The sequence below is a fragment of the Salvia hispanica genome, chromosome 3 (genome assembly GCF_023119035.1).
Source record: "Salvia hispanica cultivar TCC Black 2014 chromosome 3, UniMelb_Shisp_WGS_1.0, whole genome shotgun sequence".
Classification (NCBI taxonomy): Eukaryota; Viridiplantae; Streptophyta; class Magnoliopsida; order Lamiales; family Lamiaceae; genus Salvia; species Salvia hispanica.
Genome location: NC_062967.1, coordinates 39,317,283 through 39,342,282, shown reverse-complemented (window position 1 = coordinate 39,342,282; position 25,000 = coordinate 39,317,283). Strand labels below are relative to the sequence as shown.

Genomic DNA, 25,000 nt, shown 5'->3' with positions numbered 1-25,000 from the left:
CAGAAGCCATGTTTATTAGTATCCTTGGAATGAAAAATGGACTAAGCCGGCGCAGTTTCTGCACTCAGAAAAAGAAGTTTGACGAAAAAATCATTTTAGGAATAAGTACCGCAAAATATTTTTATTTATCTCAATCAGAATGACATAATGCTGGAAGATCTTGCATGATTGCAATTGGGGATACATTTGGAACTTTCAAACTGCGAAGATTTTTTTTACCACTAATCAGCAAACAAAAATAGCATACAGAGAAAGCAGCCAACTAACCTTCTCACAAATCATTCTTGAAGCATCCAATATGTCACTAATGCTACCAGTTCCTGCGCCTATGGAGACTCCCTGAGAATCTTAAAGTCAGAAATGAGAAGTCACAAATAGAACTCAGACACAATTCTTCATCAGTAATGATAAAGTACCGTGCATTCCTTCTCATCTTGCTCGGTGGGGATATAATTTGCATCTCTTAGAGCCTCATCGGCAGCACATAATGCATAGCCTATAAACCTAGCAATCGACCTATGATCCTGAGGAGATTAAAACGTAAAAATCTTATAAATCAAGATTTTTAGGTCCAGCTCATGAAACAAAGGCAATGTGAATGCAGCCCAAACTTGTTTGCTTTTTCTCATCATAGAACTTTTTTTTTTCCCTAAACTAAAACCAAAAACTGAAACTTCTGTTGTAATACCTATATGGACGATTCACCAGTACAAATAGACCAAATCAACCACCAACGAGTTTTACCTTAGAGTTAAGCCATAGATCCTCATGAAATTCACCTGGGTTGGACCCAGAGTGTACAACTCCAGCAACTTTTGATGTCAATTGATCAAAGGTTTGTTGTTGTGTCTCACTATCAAAACCATTCATCTTTAGATCTTCAACCGTTACAGCCCTAATACCACAATCCCCGTCTATTAAAAGCTTCCAGGTGGTTTCCACCCCGCAGCCTAAAGGAGTTACCATCCCTAGACCTAATCACAGTATGAGTACATGACAAGGGATAGTGTACTTTAGCATTAAGGTAGCATCAGAAATTCAATAAGAAGCCAGCTGTCAACCAAAACAATACTGAGTATTATGGAGAGCACTAATAGTTAATATTTCATACACACTAGAATTTACAAAAATAATTATGTCATGTGCACATAGTTGGACTAAAATATTTCTTCATGTTAGTGCCAATCGAATAGTAACTTAGTTGCAGTCATGACCTTTTCGAGATGCAAACATATTATCTTGGAAGCAATACTTTGATCTGCATCATATCCTCATTCAGAAATAAAGACCATACAAATATTGTTGCATTCCATACTAGCTCCAAATATTTTAACTAACCAATATGGCACAAAGAACACATTCCATAACAAAACCATTCCCCACCGTTCAAATACTCGAAAGCACTAAATCTACTTCCCAGCAAAACCTCCCCCTACCTAGTTGGAACACACTATTTCCCTCCAAGATACAATTTTTAGATCTCATTTATGGGAATTACCTGTCACAACAACTCGACGAGGCGTTGAAAGGGGTGGAGGATCAAAGGGAACAGTAGAGAACAGACGGCTGACGCGGATTAGTGGTGCCAAGATTCTCTTACTATGGTGGCTCTTAGCCATTGCTGCTTCCAATTTTTTTCTTGAAATCCAACTTATTCAACTTTCTGGGACGCCTTTCATGTAAAAAAGGAAAACTTTATCAACGACAACCCACATCGCGATAATACTCTAACATGACTGAAGTATCCAAGAATCGTATTGTTAATCTCTTTGGGGAATTTAATCGAACAGGTAATATGCCAACTCAAATGCAGAACATATCAGACTGACAATTATTACTCGAAATTAATATACTTTAAAAATGTGAGGAATGTATTGGATTAAGAAGATTGAGATTGTTACCTATTCTAATCTTTTGTATGCAAATGGAAATTGAGCACTCAATGAAATTATTCAAACTCATATTCGGTTATCGGCTTTTATATAGCTTGTTATTTGCATAGTTATCCTTTTAAAATGTGGAAATTCATATTTACCCCAAATATTTAATATTTCGCATTATGGAATATGAATTCCAAAATCTAAGGCCAAATCGTGAATTCTTCTCCATCATTTCTCAGCATGGTTCATTGAACTATTAATTTCCTGTTTCAGAACCATGAGCGCTTCACAGCTCTTAGGAGTAAGCAATCATTTCCAAATTCTTCAATATATATATATATATATATATATACAATCTCCATGTTTAGCAATATTAAATTGGTCATTTTCCAGAATTAAAAAGGTTATTTTTTTGGTGGGTTTAAATAGGGAGCAATGAACATCAACCCTGGATTCACAAAGCTATGCAAGGGGCTAGCAGTGGTATTAATAGGTGGCCACATTGTTGTGCAGATTCCTACTGCTGTTTCTTATCTTGCTCTCATCCCTGCCAAGTACTCTAATTTTGCTCTTTCATCTCTTTTTTTTTGTGATTATTTATTGTTTCAATTTTTTGAGCTCCGTCTATATGGCTTTGAGGGTGTGTTATGGTGGTTTTCTTGAATTTCTTTGAGTATGATTTGGGGTTTGTTTGGTTGCTTTTGTTTCTTTTTAGTTTTTTACTCTCATCAAAATGACATCTTTTTATTTCTGATTATCCCAACTTTTCTTGGCATGAAGTAGTGGAAACATAGTTGCTATTATTCAAACAAGCATTAAATGCGTGCTTGCATATTCGTCCATAGGCCAAATCGGATATATGATAAGGACTAACTCTAGAGAGTTGAGGGTGGGGTGCCAATTAGGATGTGGGAGTAAGTTGCACTAGATGGATAATTGGGGGATGAATTAAGGTGTTACTGATGGTCATTAGGATTATAAAAGATCTGTTATAAATATGGATTTTGATGGGAATACTTAAGTCTCTCCTAAGAACAGGAATCATAAGGTGTGAATACAAGAAATTTCTTCTGCTTAGGGGCAGATTGTGAGCAATATGTAGATTAATTTCAGGACGATTCAGTTTAAGAGTTTCCGAGTATGATATGTCAATGTGGTAAATCCAATCACTGTAGATTGCTTCTACTGATAAAACTTTCTATTAAGGGGGAGGCTAAACTATTAAGGATAATTGTATCCTCGAGCTTCGTTAAATGTTTACGAAAGAAATAAAAACTCAAAAGCTCTGACAAACTTGCTGCCCTTTTGATAATGTAGGACTATTCCTTTTGGTTGGAATCTCATTACAGCTGGATTTGTCGAACAAACAATTTATGGGGTATTTAATCATATATTTTACCTTATTGTTGTCCCCTTTCTTAGGGTTTCTTCTCTGGTTTACCGAAAGATTGTTAATATTTTGCAGGTGGTTATCAACATAGTCGGTCTTCTTTTTGTAGGGAGGATGCTTGAACCGATATGGGGGGCGAGGGAATTTTTGAAGTTCATCTTTGTAGTTAACCTCCTAACATCATTTTGCATTTTCACTGCTGCTATTTCCATGTACTACTTTACGAGGGAGGAAATATACCTGTAAGTAAGTGGTGCACGGGCAACATTTCTCATGAACGTATAATGCTCCACCTTTCCCTGATATCCCTTTTGCAGTTACAAACCTATTTCAGGATTCCAAGGGATCTTATCCGGGCTTTTAGTTGGCATCAAACAAATAGTACCTGATCAAGAGTTGTCTTTCTTAAAGATTAAAGCAAAAGTACGAACTTCACTCTTCAGTAGTTTTCTTGGCCGAGTATTTGACTCTGGTGCCCGTTTAAGTCTAATGGCTCCTTAACACTCCGCTCTTGCAGTGGCTTCCGTCCCTGGTAATCTTGTTTGCTGTTGCTGTAAGTTTTTTAGTGACAGAAACAGCAGCATACCTTCCTACCTTGATATGTGGAACCTACATGGGTTGGACTTACCTTAGATACTGGCAAAGGAAACCAGAGACGAACATGAAAGGTGATCCGAGTGATGACTTTGCTTTCTCCACATTCTTCCCCGTATTTTTAAGGTAGTACCTTCACTTCCCTTTGTATCTGCTGGTTCAATAATGGTTATTCATTCAAAACATAATTTGAATTTAAATGCAGACCGTTGATTGATCCCGCTGCAAAAATTTTTGAACGGATGCTTTGTGGAAGGAGACTCGAACCCTCTCAAGACCACAGTTTTGTAGACACCGCATTGCCTGGTCCAGAGTCTCTTGAGGCATCAAGGAGAAGGTAATCCCACTCCACGCTCGTTAGAAGGTTTCTTAACGATCCTGTTGTCATCTACAAGCATGTTCACGAATATTTGCTTTTCTCGTGTGAGTCCATGACTTGAGTTTCAAGAATATGCATTGTGTGAGTCACACGATTAGAATAAGAGAATGTTCAAGGTTGTTTACATGTTCTGTTTTGATGCTGAAATTGGTAGGGAACGAGGCGCCCGTGCGCTTGAAGAAAGGTTGTTGGCTGCTGAGAGGCTCAAGGCAGAACAGGCTAAAAGGGAGGTAGGAAATGTGTAGGAACTCAAGAAATCCATATGAACAAACTGATTTCCTAGTTTTGAATCTTTTTCTAGTTTACTTATGCAAGGGCTAGTTTTTGCATTCCTTGATCATGATCCTCACTATTTTGCATTATGTTAATTCATTTATAGAAGGTAGTTACTTATTGATTAGCATTACAATTATTGAAAATATGAATGAAGTGTATAAAACCCTTAGCTCATGTAATAACGAATAAAAAAAAGTTGAATTACCGACGGAAAACGGTGTCACCGATGAATTTAATGAATTAACGACGGAATTTCCGTAGTCAAGAGCTAAAATTGTTTTACCGACGGAAGATTCTGCCGATAAAACTATTTACCGACTAAAAATTAGAATTACCAATGGAAAATTCCAAGGACAATTCCAACATAATATTTAGTTGACATAATTTGATAAGTTGGAAGGTGAAAAGTGAATTTTATTACTCTAGTACTTATTTTTCATTTACCTTCTCAAAAAAGCTATTAGACCTTCTTACAAAGTAAAAGACTACATTTTCTATCAGGAAGAGGTAATAATACCTTCTTAAAATAAAAGAAGGTATAATACCTCCTCAAATAATCTTTCTCTTGGAGCATTAAATTTTATGAAAAAGAGGTAAATATGGTAGTTATTTCTCTTTACCTCTCTATTTACCCTTTTCCTCGGAGAAATAGATTGTTTGAAAATACTGTAGCATTATTTAAATAAACTACTCCAGTATCATACCTGTGCTATGCACGAACTAAAATATTTTGAAACATTGATTTAATATTATAAATTAATTAAATAAAATTAGAAACAATACCATTATATGGAAATTATAAATAAAAAGTCATATGAAAAAACCTTTTTGAATTTCATCAGTTATGACATGATTTTATAGTAATTATATAACATTTATGTTATTTCTCTCACTAGTGCAATGCACAACACATTAGAGCACCCGCAGCGGCACCTTGTCCGTCCGTGTCAGCGGCACGGCGCTGCTCTTAAATAAGAGCACGTCCGTGCCGCAGAGCAGCCTTACGTGGCGCCATGCGTGTCGTTGGCAAATTTGATTTTATCTTTTTTTTAATTCAAAATTAATATAAAAAATTAAATACATATATATATATATACATATATGGACGTTTATGGACGTTTTTTTGGAACTTTTTAATTTTTTTAATTCCAAAATCATCTATAAATACACACATTCATCATCCACTTTTCACATCAAATTATCTCTCATTCATATTTTTTCATACTAATCATCTACATCTTCCTATCTCACTCAAACTTTCTCTAAAAAATTCAAAAATGGATTTCAGCGATCTCATTGCGGAAGCGTAGCGCGAAGAACAAGAATACCAGGAACAATATCGTGCCGCCTACGAAGCCTATATCGCCGCCAATACCCCCGCCCCTCCTCCTCGACCAACTAGATCAACACGCCGCCGCTACATCCGTGCTGATCGGGAGGGAGCCAACGAAAGGCTCGTTGCCGACTATTTTTCCGACCAGCCGCGGTTTCCAGAAGATTACTTCCGGGCGTCGTTTTCGCATGTCAAAAAGGTTGTTTATGCGTATTGTCAATACATTGTCCGTCCGTGTTGAATACTTTCAATCAGGTGTAGACACAACCGGTCGGCAAAGTCTCTCGGCGTTGCAAAAGTGTACTTGTGCCATCCGACAACTTGCTACTGGGCAAATGGCTGACCTCTTCGATGAGTATTTGCATCTTCGTTTTGCTTTCGGCGAGGAATTCCTTCGGGCACCCACCACCGAAGATTGTCAACGGTTGCTTCATCTTCACGAAACAGTCCACGGTTTTCCCGGTATGCTAGGCAGCATTGCCTGCATGCATTGGAAGTGGAAGAATTGTCCGACTGCTTGGAGGGGGCAATACTTAAGCAGCCATAAAGGCGGCGACCCAACGCTTATCCTTGAAGCGGTCGCCGACTACCGCCTATGGACTTGGCATGCATATTTCAGTGGTGCCGGATCCAACAACGACTTGAACGTGCTCTATTCTTCACCACTCTTCGATGATGTTTTGAATGGTGTAGCACCGGCAATTGACTTCACCGTCAACGGAAATGCATACCACATGGGTTACTATCTCGCCAATGGTATCTACCCAAGGTGGTCGACTTTCGTGAAGACGTTCAACAATCCGCAAGACCCGAGATGGATTCTTTTTTGCGCAGCGTCAAGAGTCTGCTCGGAAAGATGTCGAAAGAGCTTTTGGGGTCCTTCAAGGCCGATTCAACATTATGAAGGCCCCGTCTCGGCTGTGGTACTTCAAGAATATCGTCGTCATCATGTACACGTGTATTATCTTGCACAACATGATTATAGCTGACGAAGGACCGATGGTGGCTAACTTTTACGACGAGGATGAACCCGGAAGCTCAACCGCGAGGTCTCCCCCACGCCGAGGTGTGCATACGATGGTGAACGAGAAGATCGAAACAAGACACACAATGCGCAATACAAGAACCCACATTGAGCTATAAAAAGACCTAATCAAACACATTTGGGCTAAATCCGGCAACGAGAAGTGGGTCTTTTTAATTTTATGAATTTAATTATGTATTTTTTTATTTTCTAGAATTTTAATCATATACTTTTATTTGTTAGGATTATAATTATGTAATTTTAATTTTTTAGGATTTTAATTATGTAATTTTTATTTTTTAATGTATTTTTATATTGTAGAAATGTTTTTAGTAATTGAAGTATTTAAATTGAATAATAGAATGGTGGGACCCTTGAGCTTGTCCTTGCGGAAGAGCACGAATGTGAGTGTCGTGCTCTTACCTAAGGAGTGTAAAACACTCTTAAATAAGAGTACAGACAGGGATGATCTTATATTTCTTTCATAAATTTATATAATATTAAATTTTTATTCATTATAAAGCATACTGTTAAAAAATCACTTATAAAAATGAGCACATAAACATTGATTAAAATCTTTTGGATAATTACAAAAACGGCAAAGAAACATCAATTATAAACATATAAATAAGGCCAGAAATAACCCAAAATGAAAAGTATGCAAACTTAAGTTGATTTAATATTTCGAAATATTAAATAAAATAAAATAAAAAACTCCAGGGGTACAGAAATACAATTTGTGAACAGGTCCAACGTATATTCGGATAATTCGGAAACGGGCCGCCAATATCTTGTTGCAGAATGGATGCAACGGGCCTCAGGGCCCTAACCTCATCATCTCTTCACCTCCTCCGCCTCTCTTCCAAAGCTCCGCCTCCTCTCCCTTTCCGTCGCGTTTCCTCTCTCAGTCTGCGCTACGTGACCTCGTGTAATTAACCTCATCCTATTTCGATTCTGCAATTCCTGCCTCTGTGCCCTAATCCTTCAATTGCAGCTCAAAGGTGTCGAGCTCATGGCTGCGGTGCTGCGGTGGCGCCACCCAGTGTTTCGTCGAAGAAGGAATTTCTTCAAGTGGTGCTAATGTCGCCGCAGGTCTTTTATTTATCTCTGCTCTTGTGCTTAATATGGCATTAATTGATTGAGCTGACTGTTCTACAGGGAGAAACTTCCATAATTCCCAAGCAGCTTTTAGCATTAGCAGCTAATGCTTGTTTGTTTTGAATATATAATCAATTCCAACTGCTTACTTGGTTGAAGATTTTGAATAGTGGTATTAGATTTAAGAAGAGAACACAAAAAGAGATAGGTAAGTTTGAGAATATGAAGTTGATTTTACTCTTTTTTCTCACTCACTGTTCTTTATTCTCTCACAACACATATGGAATGAAAGGAACAAGTTATAATTCTTTTATTTATTTTGAAATATATTTCTGTATTTTTACTCCTACTCGTTAAAAATTTGGTGGGGCAACTTTAGGTAATTTTGTAATAGAACTAGGGTATAGATAAATTAAGTTTGAGGTAGGGCAACTGCCCCATCATCTCCATGTGTGTCTCTGCCGCTGGTGCCATTGTATCTATCTGCTTACAGGTCCTGTTTACTTATCAAAGAGAGAAATGATAGACTTTAGGTGCAGTTAAGATGGTAATCTGGTATAGATGTTATGCTTTGGTTTCATAATTTAGCATTTCATTAGATGATACACCAAATATGTTTGCTGGAATTTACAGGTCTTCTCGTCTTGGCCATGTAATATTTCATGGCAAGTTCTTGGTAGATATATCTTGTTAACGTGCATTTTTTATAGATCATCTGAAATCTGAAATTGATGTTTACATCTGAACTGGAGGCAACTTGAACGGCTGAGGTCTCATTTTGGATTGGTCTTGTCCTTGACAGATTCCTGGAAACACAGGGTCCATAGCTCGAACATGTGCTGCTTCAGCTGTCAAACTGCACTTAATTGAGGTAAGTACTTGTAACAAACTGCAATATCTACCTACTTGGTTGTCCTAGTTAGTTTAGTTCTTCACTCTTTCCCGTTCGTTTCAGCCACTGGGATTTCAGGTTGATGATGTAAAGTTAAAGCGTGCAGGGCTTGATTACTGGCCGTATCCTTTGCTAATTTCTGCTGATGTTTGTCATGTATCGAGCAGTTCAAGTAATTTTAAAGATGGTTGAATTTAGTATGAAGGGAATAGGTGTGCATTTTCAAATTTATAGAGAACACTTTCCCCAGATGTGAGTTTTTCATCCTCAATTAATAATTTCGATCATTGAGCTTGAGCTGGTCATAATTGCATCAACAAAGCCCTTTCCAATTTTTAAGTTCTTGAGTTTCTTATGTCTGTGACTAATAGTACTTGAAAGTTTTTAACTCTCCACTTAGATATGTAGTTGTGAAGGTGCATAGTTCATGGCCAGAATTTCGGGAGTACTTCAAGAAACAGGTTTGTCATTCTTTTAAATGAAATGAACTAATAGAAAGTCTGCGTGTTACTTTTTCTACTAAAAGCATAAGATGCCTTCTTGATTATTTAGGAAGGCGAAAAGAGGTTACTAGCATTTACAAAGCGAGGGACAAATATCCACTCAGTAAGTTTTCATACATTATTTGCTTTTTCTGTTTGAGCATTGAGGCATATTCACTCTCAAAATAGTTAGGTACTCTCACTTTGTCCATGCCCACGTTCCAGTAGCTGCCACCTGACCCATTTTTTCTAGCCCTAGTCATGTACACTCCAAGCACGCTTGCACTATTTTGGACTCATTTAAGACCAACTTGACATTGCAGGCATCTCTTCCTTCGACCCTCCATCAAAACCTCATCCACAGTTCTGCCTTTTGCTTCTTGACAATTAATCAGTTACTGTTGTATTAACCTCTAATTTTCCTTATGAAGGAATTCACCTATAGGAAAGGCGACTGGCTTGTATTTGGATCAGAGACTAGTGGGTTGCCTGCTGAAGCGCTGGATGATTGCACGAGTGAGCCATTGGGGGGTGGCACTGTACGAATTCCTATGATTGAAACCTATGTGAGGTGTCTGAACCTATCTGTGAGTGTTGGCATTGCTCTGTATGAAGCTTGTAGACAGCTCAACTACGAGCAGTTTCACAATCCATCCGAACCTTGTCTGGCGGAGACTTTGTTTTTAACTGAAGACATGTTTGCTTAACTTCTTTGAAGTTTTTCAATTTTTCTTCTTCTTAGTCATTTTTGGAGTGTACAATCTTGTTAGAATAGGTATTTGAGCTATAATTACTTTGGTTCTTGTATGATGTATGTTCCATTATTTGAGATGCGTTGAAGAGTCGGTGCCAAACTCTTATTTTACAAGCTAATCTACTTTCTACTCTCTCTTTATTGCCCAAATTCTGGCTGCAAATAAACACTATTCTCCCAATTACTTAATGAAGCAGCATATTGTAGATTTTATTGCATATTTAAGTTCGTATAAAGATGTGTTACACATTTCATGTATATCCCAACTCTCATCTGAACACGATACATACGTATTATAGATACAAAATTTGCGGCAATGCAGCTGGCCGGAGATTAATGTGGGGTGCACACTTCATTGCGAGCTCATGTAGAGACCCATGCATAGGGTTGATATGATTTCCAGAAATACTAATTAGAGTACAGATGATGTTGAGAAAATGAGATGGTGGTTTGCTTGTAAGCATCGTGGATCTACCTAATTTAAATGCCAACGAAATTCGTGGTATATACTCTCTCCCCTCCGTCCATAGAATAGTTTTACCATTGTGGAACGTTCCTTAAATTTGACAAATTCTAAATAAGAAAACTTTTTTTCTTTAAAAATGTTAGTCTCATTCTCTACTAACAATAATTTAATTATTTTTGCTATATGTCTTACTTAATCAATTCCGTATTAAAACTTGTTATTTCAAAATTGGTCTATTTTTGCTTAGTTGATAGTATACTGTTTAAGACCAATTCAACAAAAATCATAATGTTGACAACCAATTTAATTGATTAAGGACCGGGAGTTATCAAACATCCCTTTCCATCTCAATAACTGAAGTCTCTTTTTTTCTCACGGTGGTAGGGAGAGGCCGTCTGTCTTCTCCCGCCACCATGCATCTCCGTGTTCGACTCTCCGTTGACTGGCGGCCACCCCAATGCCACGTCATCGCTGAAAATGACTGGATTCATATTTGATCCCATCTGAGTGACTAAAGAGTAGAGAGGAAGTGTGACATAGCTGCACAAAACTTGTATCACGACACTGCCAAAACAAAAGAAGCACAACATTAGTATTTCTTGATGAATCAAGACATTTTGTAATGAAAGAAACATGTACCCCATCACACTAGGTATGATCAAATCCTCAAGATTCTCATGGAAGCAAGATGCATATCCAAATTTATACTGAAAAAAAAAATGAACACAGTTTTATTATTTTTTGTGAATAAATGTTGGAAATAACATAAATATTGTTTGTTTGAACAGTTCAACAACTCACCCAACTCCAAGCCAGTAGAGCAATCTGAAATGCATTCTGCAAAAGAATAAATCAAGAAACATAAACCATATAATGAATCAAAATAGCTGGTTATGAACAAGAAATACCTCAAAAAGAACAAAGCGGATGAGGAAAAGGAGAAGTTGAGGGCGACAAAACCAGAAAAGATCTTTGGTGGGACGAACTAAAAGGTTGCCTTGGAATTTTGTGATGATCACTTGCAATTTCGCTCCTACTAACAGTATTATCTGATAATTTCATCATGTTAGAGATTCTTGATCCGTAAGAAACAGAGATGTTAATTACATGTTGATGCGTGTTTAACTCACAATTAGCGAGATGAATGGCAGCCAAAAGTACGAGTACCACCCTGTTTACGAGAAATATGAACTCTGATTAGCCTAGAAAAAATGAAGAGGAAAAAGTGGACCAACTAACCATTGGTGTTGGTGAGGAGTAACAAGACAACACCGAACCATGATGCAGGACTGCAAAAATAAGAATCAGTTGAAAATGTTGCTAGAAAAAGAAGAACTTTTTGGTTCTTTCTAACCTTATTCCCACAATGACTTTGAAATCTTCTTCAAGTGCTCTGTTGATGTATTTTTGGAAATCGAATGATTCCTTGACTTGAGGCGATACATGTTCCTAAATTTCGGATAGTTGAAAAACAAAACACTTGTTAGTCCATTGGATCTTGTGATCTAACAGTTAAATTAATATCACGTGTCGTCTAATAATGTAGTACTTCCTCCGTCCCAGTTTTGGAGTCACATTTTGCCATAAAAGTCCGTCTCAGTTTTAGAGTCACATTTAGAATTTTCCATATTTGATCATACAATTTTATCCCATTGTTCATCAAAATTACATCAAAATGTCATTATCTACATTAAAATAAACCAAAATAAAAATAAAAAACCAAAAAGTAAAAAAGGGACACACCTTCAACTAGGGATGTCAATCGGGCTAACCCGTTCGGGTTCGGGCCAGCCCACTCGGATCGCCGGGCTATTTGGGTGCGGGCCATTCGGGTTATGAATTTTTCGGGTCATAAATTTTCAACCCTAACCCTAACCCGTCGGGTTTTGGGCTAACCCATCGAGCTATTCGGGCCTAAAAGTTTTCGAAAATAATCTCTTGTATCAAAATTTTCTTCTATAAAATAATTTTAAATTTAGATACTTTTTTCTTTTAGTTTAGAATCATATAAAATCTTCAAATTTTTCATAGTTTTCTTCTATAATACTCCCTCCGTCCCCGATTAAGAGTCACACTTTTCCATTTCGGTCCGTCCCCAATTAAGAGTCACACTTCATTTTTACCATAAATGGTAGTAGGTCCCATATTCCACTAACTCACTTCACTCACATTTTATTATAAAACCAATATAAAAAAGTGGGTCCCACATTCCACTAACTTTTTCAATCAACTTTTCTTTACATTTCTTAAAACCTGTGCCCGGTCAAATGTGACTTTTCTAATGGGGGACAGAGGGAGTACTTGAAAAGAAGCCTTTCATCTCGATCAACTACAATATAAATTAAAGCTTGTGTTCGTGTCATTATTATGATATTGTTCGTAACTAATTCTTTATGAAAATTAAAAATCATATCTTACATGAATCATTATTAAAATGATAAATATATTAAGATTTTGATGGGTTAGTCCTTAATTTTGTCTTGATTGGTTTTGGTGGTGGTAAGACACTAGTGGCAGATGATGGGACGATGCAATAATGAATTGAGATGGAACTTGAAAGCTAATATTGTGTGATCTAGTAGAAAAGTTTAGAATGAAAATTGAATAAGACTAATGATTGTGTAGAATGAAGATTGGAGATTCAAAAATATAAAAAAACCCTTAAAACTTAATATTTTATAATTAAAACTCACAACCCATCGGGCCGACCCGCAACCCGTTCGGGCCAACCCGTTTAATCACCAACCCATTCGGGCCAACCCGTTTAGCCCGTTTTATATTCGGGTAATAAAATTACAGCCCTAACCCACTCATATTACCGGGTTGTTCGGGCCGGCCTACGGGTTTCGGGTTGAATTGACATCCCTACCTTCAACCAACTTCATTTATTACACACTCCACCATCTCACTTCATTTATTACACACTCCACCATTTCCTTAAAACCCGTGCCATAACTAAATGTGACTCCAAATATGGGACGGATGGAGTACTATTTTAGTAAAACAATATAACATTATAGTGTAATAATGTAGCATCTTAGTCTAATAACGTAGCTTACTTTTGCAAAGTCATGTCTAAGTGCTAAGTAGTCCACTTTTGCAACTGCTGGGTAGAACTGCCTGAAGAAACACACCTGCCAAAAATGGAGAGTTGATTGTGGATTTACAGAATAATCAATATAATGTGTTACAAGGTAATCAACATACAAGTTCAAAATAATCAGGATAGTGCAGTATGGTAATCAATGTTTATTTACTAGAAATATTTATGTTTAGTGAACAAATAATAATAATATAGCAAATTAAAAATGGAAAATCTTACTATCCAGAGAAGAAGAGGCGAGCGGCTACGTCCAAACGAGGTCTCCTTTGCAAATCTCACTCTCTTCGGATCTACACCAACAATATATTAAAATACTAAATTAAAATTACGTAACACCAATAATTATTATTTCACAAATTAATTTAGTATTTTCTTAATACTAACTATTACAGTATCGGTACTCATCAACCGTCTTTGTTTCATCCTCCCATGCTTTCCACTGCCTCATCTAATTCAAAATAAATTTTCCACTAATTAAAAAATAGTGAGACCCAGTTATTAATTAGTCTACTTCAATAGACTAATTTTGGTCGACAGAGGGAGTATTAAAATTTTCGGTGAATGTTAATTACCTTTAGTTTTCCGAAGGCGTGAGTGACAACACAATAGACTACACGAACAAGTGCGAGTACAAAAATGAGGATACGGAGCTCGTGGACACCATCTTTTGAAACGAGTTGTTCATTACCCTGCAATAGTTGTACACAACCTACTACAGTATAATAAACAGTACGACCTCTCGTCCTTTAAAAATAGAAACTTTGGAAATAATATGAATTTTAATGTACAGTTGTTGATACTTATTTTTTAAGGACGAATGTAGTACAATTAAAAGGTTACCTTAGCGCGACATGGATCATAGTAAAATTTTCTCTTATGTGTCTTCCTACAAGGATGCCAAGAATTTGCAACACTCTTTGGGACACAAATATAAGAAAGTTTGTCTTGTGTCATTGTCAGTAGTAACGATATGAACCCAAGCAACATAAGCTCTAAAAAAGTGAAAAAAAAATTATTTAGCACAAATGTTCAAATAATTAGTTTAGATACTAAAATCAAGCAACAACTAGTGATATTTTAGAGACAAACTTACCTGCTTTGATCTTCTCTAGAGCTTCACATATCAGTAAACTTCTCATTTTCTTTAACCACTGTAGTCAAATCAATAGAGCATATCCATTATCAAAATCGTCACTATTATCAATATCGATATTATGATTAAGTGATGTGTGATAACTAACTTCAGGTCGAGCGTGTCGCACAAAATTAAATTTACCAATTCAGCGGGATGAATGAGGTGTTCAATGCGGATGGAGATCGCAACCAACGCGAAGCAAACTATGGTGACCGCACATGTTGCCGTCGACTCCAATGACTTATACCTAGGCTCCACATACGAGGTTATAGTAGACATATTTAATAGTATCTCTCAAGTCGTAGGAGACTTAGATGTATAAGATATTTTGTGGGAGATCTTGGTTTATATACTACAGAGGGAGGAAGACTCAACCAGTTAAGAGATCAAATTGTCATTTTATGAGAGTCAAGATAAGACGGATAGAGACTAATTTAATGCTATCCTCGAAAAATAGTTTAGGTTATTGAAATTGCTAAAAATTACTAGTAAAAGACATAATTGGTAGACAATAATAAACCATGGATCATATCATACCTCGATTATTCACATGTTACCTCAGTTTTTTATACTATACCACAAACATTAAATAATGGATTCGAGAAACAAAATTTGTGTCGAAAACGGTGAGAGTTGGTGTCGTTGGGAGCCCAGCTCTGATGCCTCCTCAACCACCCTTCGCCCAGTTGAGACAAGTCTCAATTGGAGCGTGAAATAAATTTGGTTGAAGGTTCACTTTGAGTTAGATGTATGTACGACGATGCGTTGATTTTAGGCATCATTCTAATAAATTACTACTCCACTAATCATCATTGGTTTTAAATGGTTAAATGATGACTATATCTTCTTTGTTTTTAAATTCTATAGGAATTGCCAACTGAGGCATCATACTATTTGGCACATCACAGCACCTATTTAAATTCTTAAAATTCATTTAGTTTTTGTTTTTAAATTTTATTTTCATCTTTATTTATAGCTCGCCTTCTAATTTTTGACATGAACATTTTTTAAAAAAAAGAATTGGAACGGAGGAAATGCCTACATAAAGGCTAAACCATGCGTTATTTGTTGGATCCTCAGAATTTGATTTCACACTTATTTTTTCTAGATATTTAGATTATGTTCCCTAATACAAAGGTTAAATATAAAACATCACTTTCTGAGCTTTCGACTTCGACTTTTGTATACTTTATTATGACTTGGCAAATTTTTTTATACGTCGAAGAATTTTCTGAGTCTCAAAGTTTGGAACGTTTTGCGTGTAATGTAAGCATCATGATATTAAAAATCTTACAAATGGTACGCACACATATATATAAATTGCCTACTTTACCTATATTAACAATTACTACTTCTTGCAATTCATGTTATATATAAACCAAATTAATGCTCTAAGCTAATTAAAATGAAATTCATGTTATATAATACGAGCATTTTACTAATTAGTTACTTATGTCACGTAATAAACACCTTTATTACACAGTACAATTATTTAAATTTATGATACTCCACTATAGTCCATTTTTATACTATTAAACCAAAAAAACGTTATATATGATTTTAGATCAACATATTATATTTTATGGCTTTTGATCTAAACCTTAACTTGATCCATATATGCTAATCCAAAAAGTGATGGAATTTTTCAATTTTAACGATCAATTCATTTTTTACACATATTTATAATTAGTCATTAATATATAATTTTAACGATCAACTAGCGCCAATTGGTCATTAACATTATACTTAATTTTTATTAAGTTAGCCATTAATATTATAATTTTGCTTCTTGCATTGATTAACTTAGCCAACATATAATTAATTAAGTTTTTCTAAATTGTAGTACTACATACTACCTCCGTCCTAACGTAGTTGAGTCGTATTCCTTTTTTAAGTTGTCCTAATGTAGTAAAGTCATTTGTTTTTCGGGCAAAAACCTTATTATTTTTTCCTCTTTAACTTTTAATACATTAATTTCTTAAATCTCGTGTCCAAAAGAAATGTCCCAATTATTTTGAAAGGAAATGAGTATTTAATTATGAGTGTGAAAAGGAATCGAATGGATTATGACAAAATATCATTTAAACTCGAGATATTCATCGAGTTCTCTAGCTATACCGGCCCACAATACATGATAAACCTCTACTAGGAAAATACTAACATCTAAGTACAGTCCTCGTAATTTATTTACAATTAATTATTTATGTTAGAAAAATTACTCTTTATATACAATTTACCAATATATTATTCTTTGGATTGTTGTTTATAAAAGACGAGTTTTGGGTCATTTTTAAATATTTATAAATTGTGGGTGTGATTTTGGATATTTATAGTTTTGAGCGGTGATTAAAAGAAAACCATGTTTTGTAACCGTCATGAAAGAAAAATGTCCGTTAATAGCATGCATTAAAAACGGTCAATATTTAATTAGTAATTTGAGTGTCATGAATCAATGGTAATGGTGAAATCGTTAGACTCATCCTACAATTATCTAAATTTATGATTGGCAGTTACATTCATACAATATAAAAACATAAATTGAATTTAAATGGCAATAAAAATGACATTCACTATTGCTGTATCATAGAAGTTAATAAGTACTCATTCAAATCAATTTTCAACGTAAATTAAATTATAGGATGCAATCATGTTATAATTGCATCAATTTCAATGTACACTTTTTATCTATAAATATGTATAATTGGGTAGCATATAATTTACTTTCTCACCTTCTCCTATTGCATTACGAATTCTCTGCCGAATGAAAAAAAAATTATCTTATGGTTATGTCACTTTTTACCAATAGTTATATATTCATATTAGTCTATTGCATGCATTTTTTGTATGATTATTATGTTCCAAACATTGTGATATTCCTAGAGAAAAAAAAATTGAAGCCATGAAATTTACGTTTCTTCAGGATCTAAAATCTAGCAATACTATATCAGTTATCAGGGTCTGGTTTGTAAGTATTTTTGAAATGACTAAATATGGAGACAAAACAAATGTCATTTCCGTGGAATGTATTTTCCAAGGCCGAATGGTATGGGTGTTGTTTCTTATCTTATTACATTTTTATTTTTTAATTTCTTAAACCATTAATCGTTATTCTTTTCCATGAGGAGCAATAGTATTGAAGGAACATTTTCCGGCAATTTATAAAAAATGTTCCTTAACAAATAAGGGATGAATCAATTGTTTCTGTTTCTCATGGTTTGTGAGAAGATATAAATTCAGCCCCCTATTATAAATCATGATATTATACAATCATTTTGTTTTTGTTTTCTACTTAAATGTTTATTTAACTATTTTGCTCGCATGCATAACATGTAATTTTTGTATATTGTGGGAAATATATTGTAGATTCGTTACTTATCATAAAAACCCAACAAAACTTTTTGCTTCCTCAAATTTATAACAGGAATATCGCACTACAAAAAAAACGCTAGTTTGCAAGCACAAATTTGCAAGCACATCATGTGCTTGCAAAATCTGGTAGAATTTCGACCAAATCAGCGACCAAAATGCAAAATAGATGGTTGCAAATAAATTTGCGACAACTTTTGCGAGCAAACCAATTATGCTTGCTATTTTGCGAGCACACGGTGCTAGCAAAAGCATGTTTGGTAGCAAACACCGACAAAATGCGTGTAAACTAATTGTGCTTGCAAATTTGGTTGCTGTTTGCTAGCACAGTTTGTAGTGCTCGCAAATGTGCTCGCAAATTTGCTAGCACACTTCATGGTGCTCGCAAATATTAGATCTAATCCAGATTGTACCTGCTGCATCTCTCATTCTTTCTCATTCTCATTTCTTCTTTCTTCTCTTTTCTTCCTTCTTCCTAGCGATTTTTTCGATTTGAACGTGTTTCTTTGCTCGTGGTTGGATAAGCTTGCCATTTTCCTATTATTACAAGGTACGATTTTTATTTTTTATTTGCTCTTCTAATTCTATGATTTAAATAATTTATTATTTTTGTTCAAGGTGAGAAATGCTAAAAATTAAAACAAATATTGGAATAACTGAATTAATACTCCATCATTAGCTATTGTAGAAGTTGGAATTAGGGCCATATAGTGATAACCTAATCTCGGGCTCAACATTTAGAATTAACATTTTGTTATAGTAACTATCAAGTTTCATCTACTTAGCCATTTTCTTCCAAATAAAAATACTGATAAAATGTGTAATTAATTACTTGCAAAAGTCTTAGACTCTCTGGATAATATATTTAGTGGCTTAGAAAGAAAGGATATTGGATAATTGAGTGGCTCTACTTGGCTCTTGTATAAAATCTCAATTAGATTTACAATTCATTAATGGGAAAACGATTTAGATCCCAAGAAGTATTAGGAAAAATCAAACAAAAAACGTGGAGAAAAAATGCTTCCATAAATAATTTGAAATGTTATTTTATTTTATTTGATTTGATTTTTTTTTGTATGATAGGACTATTGAAAATGAATATTATTCCGGGAAGAGAGTGGATGTATAAGAGAAAATTTTCCACTGGAGAATTTAATCAGGATTTTATTGATGGATTAGATGAGTTTATAAATTTTGCTATTCAACACCCTTCTAAAATGGATGGCTCGAAAATTAGATGTCCATGTAAACGCTGTGATAATAACAAATATTTTCATACGGACACGGTGAAGGAGCATCTTGTGAAGAAGGGGTTTACTCGGAATTATTATGAGTGGATGTATGCATCTGAAGTTACAGCTCAATCAATGCGATGGCACGCAGAGCACGCCCAGACTTCAGGGGAGATGCGTCATCCAGCGGATTCTGCAGCATGGAAAACATTTGACAAGACGCATCCCCTATTTGCTTCTGAATCAAGAAATGTCAGGTTAGCACTTAGCACAGATGGATTTCAGCCATTTGGTCAATCTGGTTCACAGTACTCAGTATGGCCGGTGATTTTAACTCCATACAATTTGCCTCCGTGGATGTGCATGAAAAATCCATACATGTTTCTCACTGTGATTGTGCCCGGTCCGAAGAATCCCAAGCAGAATATTGATGTGTTTCTACAACCCTTGATCGCAGAGCTTAACGATTTATGGACCGAAGGAATCCCTGCATATGATATATCAAGAAAACAGAACTTTCAGCTACACGCAGCGTTGATGTGGACTATCAGTGACTTCCCTGCGTATTCAATGTTGTCAGGGTGGAGCACATCTGGACACCGTGCGTGTCCATATTGTATGGAGGACTCACAAGCTTTCTCCTTGAAACATGGACGGAAAACCACTTGGTTTGATTGCCACAGGAGGTTTCTCAACATAAATCATCGATTCCGCAGAGACAAAAAGAACTTTAGAAAGAACATAACCGAGCATTCTGGTCCTCCTCCATTCTTAAATGGAGAACAAATACTTGATCATCTGGAACAATTTGAATTCAAGAGAGTATTTGATGAAGGTGCGGAAATAAACTCTGAGTTGAGCAAGATTTTTGGATGGAATAAACGAAGCATATTTTGGGATCTTCCGTATTGGAAGACAAATGTGATTCGTCACAACCTGGATGTCATGCACATAGAGAAGAATGTTTTCGACAATATCTTCAATACCATCATGAATGTAGAAGGCAAGACGAAGGACAATGCCAATGCAAGAAGAGATTTGCAAGAGCTTGGTATACGACCTGAACTTTGGCCATATGGCGGGAAATATCATAAGGCTAATTTCACGCTTGACAAAGAAAGTATGAATTTATTGCTCAAGTGGCTTAACATTTTGAAATTCCCAGATGGTTATGTTTCTAACTTATCAAGATGCATTGATATGAAGAAACATAAGTTGTATGCTTCAGATTTTCACATATGATACCAGATGTGTTGGGAAGGAACGGACACGATTCTTGTTAGAAGCCGAGTACAAAGCAGCGCATACTTACATATTGCTTAATACTCAAGAAGCGAAGGAATTTGAGCAGTAAGTTTGATTTCATTAATAATCGATTATTGAATTAAATATTTGTTACTTAATTATTGATTTCTTTTAATAATGCAGTATGTTCATCGAGCAATTGCGCGAGTCGTATCCTGGAATAACTTTGCCGCAGATAGAGCAACAATTAGAAGATCACTATGCATTATGGTTCAATGAATATGTAAGTTTTTTTTATAATATTTAGTTTTATATGTTTTTAATTGTCAAAAAATTGTAATTTATTCACCAAGTTTTTGGTATACAGGGCCAAAACAACTTGCCTCGTGATAGTCATTTGTACTATCTGTCACAAGGACCGTTGACCGAGGTCACAAGCTATAATGTTTGTATAGTCAATGGATATAAATTCCACACATACTCTTATGGGAAGAGTAAATCCACCGTCAATAGTGGGGTATGTATCAGAGGATCGAATTACAATTATGAGGAGGATGACTTCTATGGAATTTTGAAAGAAGTTGTGGAGGTAGAATATCGTGCAAGACCGATTAAGAAAGTTGTTTTGTTCAATTGTGGATGGTTTGATCCGACTCCGCATCCACGTGGTGGTACGATTGTTCATCCGAAGTACAAAATTGTAGAAGTGAATACACTGAAGGAGTACCCGAAATATGATCCCTTCGTCTTAGCCAAACAAGCATCTCAAGTTTACTTTGTACCTTTTCCGAGCAAGAAAAAAGATAAGGTAAATTGGCGAGCAGTGCTCAAAGTTCAAGCAAAGAAATTTGATTCTAGTTACACCACTATGAAAGAAGCAGAAGAAGATGCGGCTTTTCAAGAAGATGAAGTGGAAGTTCATGAAATTTCTGATGATGAGCGATTCATAGACCCTGCACGTTGTGATTCTAGCGGCACAATGATTCCAATTTTGAGAGAGGTCGAAGAAGAAGAAGAAGAAGAAGAAGAAGAAGAAGAAGAAGAAGAAGAAGAAGAAGAAGAAGAAGAAGAAGAAGAAGAAGAAGAAGAAGAAGAAGAAGAAGAAGAAGAAGAAGAAGAAGAAGAAGAAGAAGAAGAAGAAGACGAGGACGAGGACGATGATGATGAATGAAATTTTCCATCCAGGTTGGCTTCATTTAGTGCTTTTCTTTTTAAATTTCATTGAATTAAATAATATTGAAACTTTGATATAAATCTCACTTTTCACTAATAATGGCTTCATTAACTTTTTCTTATTAATGTTTTGCAATTTCCGATTTTGTTTTGAAATTCACATCATTCATTGATAAGCTTCTCCAAAAAAATTGAAAATGTATACGATTTTGCCATCTTTATTGGAAATGCTGTTAGAGTTAATTTAAAGTTAATTTAGTGTTAATTTGCCATTTTAATCGAACCCTTCCGCATTAACTTCCAATTTAGAGTTAATTTGCAATTTCCAATTTCACAAAACCCTTCCGCTACTCATCTTCATCTCCATTCAATTTCCTTCTTTTTCTCCATTCTCGCATAGTTGCCAAAAACCCCTAATTCAAGTGATTTTTGATTTTCGTCTTTGATTTTGATTTGGTAGATTCCGGTTTGTTTGATTTTTGAATTGATTTTCGATTTGGTAGATCCACAAGTTGCCAAAATCTCTTAATTCTGTTTAATTTTTTGATTTTGAAGCGCGAGTCCGTGATTTCTACCCCTCTTCCTCTCCGCCGTCGCTGCGCAGCTACCGCCACTTCTTCCTCTGTCGCTCGACCACTTCAATCCGCCTGCTACCGCCTCTTCCTCTCTGCCATTGGAGACCTAGGTACTGATCTTCTTCCTCTGTGTCGCCTAACCTCTGTTCAACAAACTGCAAGTTGCAATACTTTGATTTGCTTTTTTCTTCGAGATCAGATGGAAGAATGAATTTATATGTGGAACATCTGATGCATATAAACTATTTTCTATGAATGGAGAGCTTATAAAATTTTATTAGTCTACTCTTTGTTTTTCTTCTCATATCAGTCTACTCTTTGTTGTGTATTTGTAATGAGGTTTCTCTGAATTCGAGCTCATATATATAAAATTTGGAATGATAAATTTGCGAGGTATTGAAATTTGAAGCTGACTTGTTTGGAACTCAATTAGTGTATTCTGGCGGAAACTTTGTGATATACTGAATTCAGGGGGTTTTCCATCCTTACATGGTAGAAGTGAGTGAGAAAGCAAGGGATTTTGATGTACTTGTGTTTAATGTGTATTTTCTGGATTTCTCTACTTTGTCCATCTGATTCCTGGAGAGATAAACCTATTTCGAGATGAAAACACTTCACCTAATCAATGATAGTAGTATATGATTGTAATTATGCTATCTCTGTTTTCTGAACTGAATTTAAAATGTATAAAGGAAGATCCCTGTAACAGATAGGGTTTATTACATGTATTCCTCTTTGATAGCTTTCATTTTGTGAAGATTAAGCTATGTTTTATGTTTCTATTTGGATATTGGTGTATTTGCATAATGTTTCATATGTATTAATATATCTTTTTGTTGTTGGACGTAGGTTTGTGGTAGAATTGTAGCTGATCCGTCGCTGCAGGATGTGTTTTACTTGTATCAGGCTCCAATCACCCCCATCTCATGTAAGAAAAAATGTAACATCATTTGCTCAGCTATAGAAATCTGCATAACTTATGTTTATGCTTGAACTTATAGTTAAATGCCTAGAGGAGGAATTACCGGACGACGTAGAGGAGCCTCATCCCGTGGCACTCCTCTTAAGGATCTAGAGGACGTTCCTCCTGAGATAGAGAATCTCTTCACACTTTTTGACGCAGAAGTGTCACCAGAAGAAGAAGGGGAAGAAGAAGGGGAAGAAAGGGAAGAAGAAGGGGATGAAGATCAACCTGATCTCCCCGATCGATACGGAAGAAAATTTATAGATTTAGAGAATGGAGTGTAAGAAGATGAATATGTTAACAGAATTTTTATATTTTTTTCAAAGTTACTAACTATACATTGATTGATGTGCAGGCTGACCCCTTCCAAAGATGTAGCAAATATATGTCGAGATGTTTTCCATAAGATTGTTCTCCCAGACGCCTTCTTTCAGAAAAGTCTTAAGAAGCACCACATTGGTGTTTATTGGCTGGAGTTCAAGGTAATATGCATCTTTATTTATCATCATTGATTGGATAGTCTTTAGAATTTACATTGACTGTCATTAGAACACACTTCTTTTCTTTTATTTATTTATTTGATATGTTGTTCTAACACTCTTTTTCTTTTATTATTTGTGCAGAAATATGCTAACGTCGAGAAGTATGATCAAACTCTCGTGTTAGATGCATTTAATAAAAAATGCAGAGCTAGGTATGGCGACTACATCAGCAAAATGAAAAAGAAGAATCAGAAACCAATCTACTTCCCAGAGGTCGTGTGGAATGAATATGTTAAAGCATGGAATACGGCTGATGCTATAAAGGCTTCCAAAAGATGTTCCAACAATCGCAGACAGGGAAAAGAGAAGGCTCTTCCCACACATGCTAATGGTTGTGTTGCATTTGATGTGACAGCCAAAAAAATGGTAAGAATTGTATTTTCCAGTTTCAATTGTTTACATTTTTAATTACTGTTAAATTTTTATTAAAATTGTTTATAGGCTAAAGAGAACCAGGGAAAGCTCCCTCATTTTTGGGACCTGTTTCTCAAGACTCATAGGCTAAAGGACTCACACGAGTTATGTTCACAAGAAGCCAAAGAAATTGAGGTAATTTCCTTTCATGTTGATATTCAGTTGATCTATTGAAATTTTACTTCTTTGTAGATAGAATTCAGTTGATGCCTGACTTGCTTGAGTTTTATTAAGCTCCAGTGAATTTGTTTTGTCATTTGAAATTGTAGATTACTGATTGTAGATTTTTATTAAGCTTCAGTGAATTTGTTTTGTCATTTAGTTGGTGCCTGACTTCTTTGTAAATAGGATTCTCATGAGATTTGTTTTGTCATTTGAAATTGTAGATTATTGATTGTAGATTTTTATTAAGCTTCAGTGAATTTGTTTTGTCATTCAGTTGATGCCTGACTTCTTTGTAAATAGGATTCTCATGAGATTTGTTTTGTCATTTGAAATTGTAGATTACTGATTGTAGATTTTTATTAAGCTTCAGTGAATTTTATTGATATTATAAAACCTGTTTGGCTTATAAAACCTGTTTGGCTCATGAGATCATCTTTGTTTGAAGAGGAGAGTTTTGGCAAGGGCTGATGAGTTGCGTGAGGAAGGGATTGATCCAGATTACGATGCTATTTTTCTGG

General features: G+C 35.5%; 6 protein-coding genes across 10 annotated transcripts in view; 4 read left to right on the top strand and 2 right to left on the bottom strand.

The window, feature by feature from the left end:
• LOC125215612 (3-oxoacyl-[acyl-carrier-protein] synthase, mitochondrial) overlaps window positions 1-1,940 on the bottom strand; it is a 4,485-nt gene extending 2,545 nt beyond the window's left edge. The window contains exons 1-6 of the mRNA XM_048117078.1: window positions 1,902-1,940; window positions 1,499-1,672; window positions 745-974; window positions 417-524; window positions 268-339; window positions 1-58 (exon numbers count right to left, since the gene is read on the bottom strand). Of these exons, the coding sequence (XP_047973035.1) occupies window positions 1-58; window positions 268-339; window positions 417-524; window positions 745-974; window positions 1,499-1,619 (589 nt within the window). The 5' untranslated portion in view covers window positions 1,620-1,672; window positions 1,902-1,940. The remainder of the gene's footprint in view (window positions 59-267; window positions 340-416; window positions 525-744; window positions 975-1,498; window positions 1,673-1,901) is intronic.
• Window positions 1,941-2,073: 133 nt separating this feature from the next.
• Window positions 2,074-4,649, top strand: LOC125215614 (rhomboid-like protein 19). 2 transcript variants are annotated; one of them, XM_048117085.1, is made up of 8 exons: window positions 2,074-2,181; window positions 2,310-2,434; window positions 3,198-3,211; window positions 3,380-3,512; window positions 3,588-3,693; window positions 3,788-3,990; window positions 4,070-4,201; window positions 4,398-4,649. In XM_048117085.1, the coding sequence occupies exons 1-8, from the start codon at window positions 2,158-2,160 to the stop codon at window positions 4,486-4,488; spliced, it is 828 nt and encodes a 275-aa protein (XP_047973042.1). In that variant the 5' UTR covers window positions 2,074-2,157; the 3' UTR covers window positions 4,489-4,649. The 2 variants fall into 2 exon arrangements, with proteins under 2 accessions (XP_047973042.1, XP_047973041.1); XM_048117084.1 differs by having other exon boundaries at window positions 3,198-3,258; window positions 3,346-3,512.
• A 2,973-nt stretch (window positions 4,650-7,622) lies between these two features.
• Window positions 7,623-10,221, top strand: LOC125215615 (putative tRNA (cytidine(34)-2'-O)-methyltransferase). The gene is made up of 7 exons (XM_048117086.1): window positions 7,623-7,804; window positions 7,871-7,968; window positions 8,777-8,845; window positions 8,930-8,988; window positions 9,267-9,327; window positions 9,419-9,472; window positions 9,780-10,221. Exons 1-7 carry the CDS (start codon window positions 7,678-7,680, stop codon window positions 10,053-10,055), a joined length of 744 nt encoding a protein of 247 aa, XP_047973043.1. The 5' UTR covers window positions 7,623-7,677; the 3' UTR covers window positions 10,056-10,221.
• Window positions 10,222-10,788: 567 nt separating this feature from the next.
• LOC125215613 (MLO-like protein 2) lies at window positions 10,789-15,309 on the bottom strand. Of its 4 annotated transcripts, none has more exons than XM_048117082.1 (14): window positions 14,948-15,309; window positions 14,765-14,822; window positions 14,512-14,663; window positions 14,244-14,360; window positions 14,056-14,119; window positions 13,891-13,961; window positions 13,628-13,702; window positions 11,923-12,017; window positions 11,808-11,857; window positions 11,699-11,739; window positions 11,477-11,617; window positions 11,370-11,393; window positions 11,208-11,275; window positions 10,789-11,132 (listed from the first exon to the last, which is right to left on the bottom strand). In XM_048117082.1, exons 1-14 carry the CDS (start codon window positions 15,083-15,085, stop codon window positions 10,916-10,918), a joined length of 1,311 nt encoding a protein of 436 aa, XP_047973039.1. In that variant the 5' UTR covers window positions 15,086-15,309; the 3' UTR covers window positions 10,789-10,915. The 4 variants fall into 4 exon arrangements, with proteins under 4 accessions (XP_047973039.1, XP_047973036.1, XP_047973037.1 ...); XM_048117079.1 differs by having other exon boundaries at window positions 11,370-11,405; window positions 14,948-15,282; XM_048117080.1 differs by having other exon boundaries at window positions 11,370-11,405; window positions 14,062-14,119; window positions 14,948-15,282.
• A 4,473-nt stretch (window positions 15,310-19,782) lies between these two features.
• Window positions 19,783-23,390, top strand: LOC125210135. The gene is made up of 6 exons (XM_048109709.1): window positions 19,783-20,577; window positions 20,633-20,754; window positions 20,833-20,932; window positions 21,017-21,649; window positions 22,869-22,922; window positions 23,247-23,390. Exons 1-6 carry the CDS (start codon window positions 19,783-19,785, stop codon window positions 23,388-23,390), a joined length of 1,848 nt encoding a protein of 615 aa, XP_047965666.1.
• The window catches only part of LOC125216924, a 3,436-nt gene continuing 605 nt past the window's right edge, over window positions 22,170-25,000 (top strand). Inside the window, exons 1-7 of the mRNA XM_048118711.1 lie at window positions 22,170-22,288; window positions 22,378-22,507; window positions 23,247-23,325; window positions 23,399-23,641; window positions 23,717-23,843; window positions 23,985-24,269; window positions 24,345-24,452. Of these exons, the coding sequence (XP_047974668.1) occupies window positions 23,403-23,641; window positions 23,717-23,843; window positions 23,985-24,269; window positions 24,345-24,452 (759 nt within the window). The 5' untranslated portion in view covers window positions 22,170-22,288; window positions 22,378-22,507; window positions 23,247-23,325; window positions 23,399-23,402. The remainder of the gene's footprint in view (window positions 22,289-22,377; window positions 22,508-23,246; window positions 23,326-23,398; window positions 23,642-23,716; window positions 23,844-23,984; window positions 24,270-24,344; window positions 24,453-25,000) is intronic.